Consider the following 7,669-nt stretch of genomic DNA (forward strand, 5'->3'; position numbering starts at 1 on the left):
ATTCAATAACCTGCTACGAATATCACGGATTCTAGACGAATATTGTGGATTATACGGAGGATGAACTCATGAACACCAGGCGATTTTCGCTGTAACTATCGTGTGTTTCTCCAGTTCTGTTTCATTTCCAATTTTGTTTTCTTTTGGCTGTTGTCACTGGGTGCAAGACCGTCAATTTGTAAACATTTGGTTCACTGATCGCCTGAACTCTTCTTCTCAGATAATTTCTGCGTGCGTGCAGCTTATCAGCTTTACAATTTGCACCGCGCTGGGCCGCTGGCGCCGCATCGAACATGCAATCGCCCATTCTACATTCCTACCTAGGTTTTCGTCAGAATGCCAAGGTCGAGCCCAGAATTCCTTACAGTGTAATCGTCGATGACAAAATCCGCCGCGGATACCTAACCTCGACCATCTTGAGCTCCGCGAACCGCCGTGCGCGTGGGCTGAACAGAGACGCCGCCGGCGCCGTGGCGACTCGACGTCGCCAAGTCGGATGCAAGGCAGATGCAGCGACTGGACGAAACTAGAGTTCCTCGTGAGGGTGCGAGCCGCCCTCGCGCCGGCGTTCGTCCAGGTACCTCATGGCGAGGCTGGCGTGCAACGCCGCGCCGTACGGGAGCGCGGCGTCGTCGACGCGGAAGTGCGGCGAGTGCGCGAGGTGCACCAGCCCCTCCGCCTCGTTGCGCACCCCGACGAAGTAGAAGTGGGACGCCGGCACGGCCTCGGAGAAGACGGCGAAGTCCTCGCTCCCCATGCACGGCTCCATCGCGCCGAGGACCGCGGCCGAGGCGCCGAGCGTCTCCGCCGCGACGGCCTGGAAGTGCGCGTGCAGCGCCGCGCTGTTGATGGTCGGGGGCAGCAGCGGCCTGCCCCCCGCGTGGAAGTCCACCGCCGCGGCGCACCGGTACACCGCCGACTGCGCCACGATCACCTCCTCGATCCGCCGCTTCAGCCGCAAGAAGCCCTCGTTCGAGAACACCCGGAACGTGCCGCCGATCGTGATCGACTCCGGGATCACGTTGAGCGCGTCGCCGGCGAGGAACCTCGTCACCGTCACCACCTGGGCCTCCAGCGGGTCGGCCTCCCGCGAGACGAGGCCCTGCAGGGCGAGGACGACGGTGGAAGCGGCCAAGATGGGGTCGACGCTGGCGTGGGGGTGTGCGGCGTGGCCGCCCTTCCCGGTGATCACCGCCTCGAAGAAGCCGCAGCCGGCGAGCAGCGGGCCGGGCCGCGATCCCACCACGCCGGTGGGGAGCTCCACGCTGACGTGGAACCCGAAGATGGCCTCCACGTTGTCCACGGCGCCGGCTTCCACCATCCTCCTGGCCCCGGTGCCCACCTCCTCCCCCGGCTGGAAGAGGAGGACCACCGTACCCTGCAAAAGAAGACCAGACTTTGCTTAGGCTGTATTGGGGGATGCAGTCAAGCAACAATATTGCGAGTTAGTACTTAGTACTCCCTCCGTTCGTTTTCTAAGATATGACGCCATTTACTTTTTCTCACATATTTAACTATTCATCTTATTTAAAAATTTTATACAAATATATAATATATAAATCACACTTAAAGTACTATGGGTGATAAAACAACTCATAACAAAATAAATTATAATTACATAAATTTTTTTAATAAGACGAATGGTCAAACATGTGAGAAAAAATCAACGACGCCATCTATTAAAAAACGGAGAGAGTACATGATTAATTAAGTACTCCCTCCGTACTCGTAAAGAAAATCGTTTTGGATAGCGACACGGTCTCCAAAACACAATTTTGACTTCTTGTTTCTATAAAAATATTTATTGAAAAGTGATATATGTATACTTTTATGAAAATATTTTTCAAGACAAATCTATTCATGTAATTTCTACATTTTCAAACTCAACAACATGAGAGTTATTCGTGATTTATATTCCCAAGGTTTGATTTACACATTGTCCTAAATGAATTCATTTATAAGTACGGAAGGAGTATTAGCTTAAAAAATTTTAAAAATAGATTAATATTATTTTCTAAAGTAATTAACTAGGTGGCGCGGCTAGCACCCATACAAAATTATCTATTTTTTAATATAATTTATTTAAAAATTGTTAAATAGCTCTTTTTTTGTCTTAAGACTTTGAAAGACTAAAACTTATCATCTATGTGTTTCTAATTTTTTAGTTTTTAAAAGTTATATGTATTTGCTACCCCTTATTTTTTGTCACATTTTTTATTTGCTTGTTCGATCTATCACTGTTTCTATTCATTTTCCTCAGATCCTTTCAAAATTAGACCTTACAAATTTTAGAGTTTATTGTCTCGTTGGGTTTCGTTTTTATAATTTTTAGGTGTCCCGTCAAACATTGCCATTATACTTATCTATTACCCGTCCGTTGTCTTCTCTCTTTATTGTCATTGTGATTTTAAAAATTGATTTTTTTTAACTTTCGAAGACCCGCCAAACCATCGGTAGCATTTCCATTGTACTCCTCTACGGCTGTCCGCTGCCTCCCCTCTTTATTTTCATTGAGATTTCAAAATCGAACATGATTATCATTAGGGGTTTATTTTTTTCTCTCTAGAAGTCCCATCAACCGTCGTAACTGCTGCTTAACAGCCTGTCTGTCATCCCAATTTTAATCATCATTGAGATTCTATTTGAGGTTTTGTTTATAACTATTAGATGGCTCAAAAACAGTCACCACTCTACTCTTCTCTTCTCTTTATTGTCATTTATCATCATTGTGTTCTAAATGTTTTTTTAAAAAAATTCCATATTTCTTGTTTTGATATTTTTTATTTTTAAATTATATTCATACTTTAACTTTTATAATATTTTTTCTATTTTTAGAATTTATTTTATTTGTTATACCAAATTTTAGTTAATCTTGTCAAGTGTTCTAGATGGTCTCTTCTTTCAATAATCTCTACTTTTTATTACGAATTTTAGTTATTTATAAATTGTATTCCTAGTTGAACTCTTATTTTTATTTTTATAATTTCAGAATTAATTTTGTTTTTTATTTCGAATTTTAATTAATCTTTTATTGTGTTCTATATGGTCTATCCTTTTAATATTCCTTATTTTGTTATTTTCAATTTCAATTGTTTTAAAATTGTATTCGTACTTAAACTCTCTTTTTTATTTTTCAAATTTTGGATTTTATTTCAAATAAACATAAAATGGATTAATGTGATTTTAAAATCAACTTACCTAAATTTTTATTTTAAAAAACACACCGTTTAATATTTTAGAAAGTGTGCTTTAACTTTGACAGCCGCTGCGTCACTCATAATAAGTGTACCAATATATATAGCAAACCGTTGTCTACCATATTCAGAAAGTATATTAAACACATACCGCTGATGCTTTCAGCTGCAAAATAGAGTACTGAACAATATGAAACTGACATCACCATAGGTGTTCGCCCGCAAGAACAAGCCTCTAGGAAAATTTACGACGGTTCGCCTGTCCTTGTTTGGATTCTCCTCCAATTCACTGTCTCTCAGGTCAGGTGTTGCTTCAATGCATAGCATCAGAAGGGACATAAATTATCAAATTGAAGTCAAATTATTTTTTGTTTTTTTTGAAAAAAAAAGAGGCAAACTTGAAGTGCAGTAACTGATTTTGGAAACGCCTATTGCCCGAAGAAAAAAGTACGCATGCTGCTCCTAGATTCCATTTGGCCGGGATAAGCACTCTCCACTTCTCCAGAAGAGGACTCGATCCGTCCGCAAGAAACAAAGCTTTGTGACTTGCTGCAATTTCATCCACAGGATGTCAGGAACGACTTCGCTGACAGACATTACTCGGGCTGAATACGTTGACAGAGACGCCCGGCGTATCCCGTCGAAAATCTTGTTTGATGTTCACAGGGTGTATTCACTACGTAGTACTCCAGAACTCAATTTCAGCGACGCTTACGTATGATGTCAAACTATCCAACATGTCTGCAATCGTTCCAATAAAATCTGACCATTTTAATTCAGTACAATAATGCTAAATATGTTTCATATTAAATCGTTGTCCCCGTTTACTCACGGGGATAAATTTAGGAAACGTTTTTACCCCCCATCGTCCACTAACGTCTTTTTCTAGGAACCATGTGTCGTTGACAGAACAAAGTTACAAATCTGATAATGCTAATCATTTTAATTAGTTGGTTAGGGTCGCAGTTGAAAAGCAAAATCTCAGCACGATTTTTTCTTTTGAGAGAAAAGAAATCGAAGCAAAGAAAAGGGAAATAGAGATATGATTAAAATGAATTATAACAGGCTGATGTCGTTGCTTCAACTGTGAACAAGAAATATTTGAAGAATCTGTTGGGAAAAAGACACCGCAACAAACAAATGATCGAGCTAACTGATATATTATAGCAGTGCACAGTTTTCCCTTTTTTTTCTAAAGGATCTCGCGGTTCTGTTCCAACCACATACGCCATTTTTTTAAAAAAAAATCAAATCAAATCAAATCAGACATCTAAAATATTCAAGCCTATAACTGTTCAGGGGATAGAGATCACCTGCAGTTGTAATGTGGACTGCAACTTTAGCAGTCCTTACGTGACCGTTAGATCAAAGAAAAACATCTCATATTCGGCCAGAACACTGTAGCACGCGTATAGTCCTGTAGCGTACTGTAGCATATACTGTAGCGTTGTTAGCTTGGTTATGACGTGGCACAGCCATCTGTCGTTCATCAGCTTGATCCGACGGTTGTGAAGGGATGTGACTGCCTAACTTGCAGTCAATGTAATAACTGTAACGGATCTTGATTCCTGTTCAGGTCATCAGGTGCACTCACAAGCTCACAGCGCAAGGGTTCGCATCTCTCATCTCATGCACTCTATGACTGATAAGCCGCAAAAAGAAAATCAACGAAACAACTGAAATTATGTACTCCCTCGGTCCCAAAATAAGTGCAGTTTTGTACTATTTATGTCTAACGTTTGATCGTTTGTTTTATTTAAATTTTTTATGATTACTATTTTTATTGTTATTAGATGATAAAACATGAATAATTTTCAGGTGTGACTATTTTTTTTATTTTTTTTATAAAATTTTCAAATAAGACGGATTGTCAAATGTTGGACACGGATTTTTACGGCTACACTTATTTTGGGACGGAGGTAGTATAAAACTTTTATACTTAAATTTTTATTTTTTAACAATTGAAAATCAATGCTAAAAAATAAACTATAATAAAAAATCAAAATTAACTAAAATTAAGTATAAAAATTAAAATTTAACTGTCTCTGATAAGCCAACAGGCAAGCTATTGAGCAAGAAGAGCAAACTTTGAAAGAGATAACAGCGGATGAGGAGCAAGAGGGAGTATAGTTGCAATAGTAACCTGCAGCTCATGGCGTCGCTCCTGGAGGATCCTGGCGGCGCCGAGGAGCATGGTGGTGTGTGCGTCGTGGCCGCAGGCGTGCATCTTCATGGCCACCTTACTCTTGTGCTCCCACTGCACCTCCTCCTGACAAGTTTTTGTTGAAGGCTTTTGCAGATCAGTATATGAAAGATAGAATGAATATCCCAATATTCTTTTGGTGCATTGAACAAAACCCAGCAGAATGTATCTCAAGCTATCTTAACGCTTAAGTACCCATGTTGCAAACTTTGATTTCAATCCACAAATTATTGTGTCAATAGAATAGACTGTGGAACCGTGTGTATAAACATTTTGCTGTTGTGGAGTTAGTTTTTCATCCCTTAAGTGGTCATAAAAAGTCTAACCTATCAAATAGTCATAAAAACTCTTGAAAAAAATTGTTAAGATTTATACAATAGTCGTCTATGATGTTCTTTTTTTTTAAAAAAAATCATAACTATGTAAATAACATGTAAAGTATGGGAGGACATCCAATCAGAGGATACAAACTTTTTTGTGATTTTGTTACTAAAAAATAAGCTCAAGTTAAATGTAAGGGTGTGTTTGCAAGAGCAAGCTCCCAACACTCCACTTTCATTTTAGAATCAATTTAGCAATTCTCTCAACTTTTGAGTAGAAGATAAAATCAATCATAGGTACGCATATGACTTATGCGGTGGGACATTATAATGGTTAAACATTTTATTTTTATTACTAAAATGAAATGAAATAATGTCTCAAAATTGACAACATTTTAAAATAGATGTAGTCAAACATAAAAACAACTTACAAAAACACAATGATTTGACAAAAATTGTTATGGAAAATGTTTTCATATGGTTATAAGTTAAGCATGTTATAGAATGCATGATTAAAAAAACATGTTTATTGGAGACTTGCTGTTGTTTTAGACATCGTGTAAACAAAGAGATGGTAACTCACTCCGGCCATATTTTGGACATAATTTAAGTAAAGTAATTCGATGTACAAATGTCTATATTTGCCCTGAAAAGTACATAATACTCTAATTTTTATCAAGTTTATTAAACATCAACTTATAGAATTAGAAGGTGTGGTTAGATTTCTGTACAACCTAAACATAACACAACTCTTCTAGGTTCTATGTTACTGTGCCTCTACTGCTTTATTAAACACAAGCTTGCGCCTTGCAACGGCTTAACAATTATAGCTCGTTGAAACGCAATAATTTTGTAGGTGCTCATAATTTTTTTTATTTTATTCTTCTAAAAATTCCTTTGAAATTGCTCCATTCTAAAGGGAGGCTCGATTTATATGCACTGATGCCTCTCCACTGAACACCTGAATTTTTCATCCAATTCACTTAAATTTTTACCTGAGAAAAACATAACACAGAAACCCTACAGATCGATTCCGTCATTCTTTTTTTTCCCTTTCCTTTTTTTTTTTTTTGAAAAGGCAGGCAGCAGGTTCCATCATTCAAATGACTACTCCAACCAAAACGCTTAACAGATAAAACAAGAATTCCAATCAATACGTGCATAAGAAATCAATGAGCCATGGCAGGTTGCCCCCCCGGGCTGTCTCCCACATACGTTACCTGCATCGGGAGTGCATCCATGTCGGCGCGCAGCGCGACGAACGGCGGGCGCCCGGTGCCTACGGTCGCGACGACGCCCGTGCCGGCGACCGGGTGCCTGTACGCGACGCCCATGGCGTCGAGCTCCGCCCTCACCAGCCTGCTGGTCTCGATCTCCTCGAACGCCAGCTCTGGCCGCTCGTGGATGGCCCACCTGACGCCCGCCATCCACGCCGCGAACTCCGGCCGCCTCGCCCGATCGAGCACGTCGACGCCGCCGCCGCCGCCCGCCGACGCACCTCGGCACGCGAGACATAGCGCCGCCGCGGCGACGGCGACGACGACAACGAGGTCATGGCTACGCAGGTGCGGAGGAGGAGCGGCGCCCATGGCAGACGCACGCGCACGCGCCATGGCGCGCGGTCGCGACCGAGGACGAGCGGTACCGGCCGCGGGTACGGTAATTGGTAAGTATACACGCGATGCGATGTCCCCCGGCCGGCGCGCGCGTGTGGCGGGTTATATATACACGTGGACGCCGGGCGCGCGCGAGCGAGAGCGACGTCTCCGCGAGACGACTCCGCGGCTCCGCCTCCTCCTCAACGTGAGGCGGACGCTGATTACGTCGCGCCGATGGCCGCGCGCGCGCCTCGCGCTGGGCGCACGATCCGAACGTTCATATATAATAACGGCGGCGGCGTTGTGTGCAGGGATTACAGCATGTACAATAACATATTATTAGCCAGCTATAAG

General features: G+C 42.0%; 1 protein-coding gene across 1 annotated transcript; it reads right to left on the reverse strand.

The window, feature by feature from the left end:
- Positions 1 to 83: 83 nt before the first annotated feature.
- LOC4327677 (IAA-amino acid hydrolase ILR1-like 2) lies at positions 84 to 7,411 on the reverse strand. Its single transcript, NM_001409236.1, has 3 exons — positions 6,938 to 7,411; positions 5,338 to 5,463; positions 84 to 1,378 (listed from the first exon to the last, which is right to left on the reverse strand). The coding sequence occupies exons 1-3, from the start codon at positions 7,328 to 7,330 to the stop codon at positions 527 to 529; spliced, it is 1,371 nt and encodes a 456-aa protein (NP_001396165.1). The 5' UTR covers positions 7,331 to 7,411; the 3' UTR covers positions 84 to 526.
- Positions 7,412 to 7,669: the final 258 nt, after the last annotated feature.

The sequence above is a fragment of the Oryza sativa genome, chromosome 1 (genome assembly GCF_034140825.1).
Source record: "Oryza sativa Japonica Group chromosome 1, ASM3414082v1".
NCBI classification, from domain to species: domain Eukaryota; kingdom Viridiplantae; phylum Streptophyta; class Magnoliopsida; order Poales; family Poaceae; genus Oryza; species Oryza sativa.

What these genes read in the sequence shown, in the direction of transcription:
- LOC4327677 (NM_001409236.1), bottom strand. Translation starts at nt 7,330, where the DNA reads ATGGCGCGTGCGCGTGCGTCTGCCATGGGCGCCGCTCCTCCTCCGCAC. An exon ending in TGGATGCACTCCCGATGCAG is followed by an intron (nt 5,464 to 6,937) that starts GTAACGTATGTG and finishes AAAACTTGTCAG; the next exon opens with GAGGAGGTGCAGTGGGAGCA. An exon ending in AGCGACGCCATGAGCTGCAG is followed by an intron (nt 1,379 to 5,337) that starts GTTACTATTGCA and finishes CTTCTTTTGCAG; the next exon opens with GGTACGGTGGTCCTCCTCTT.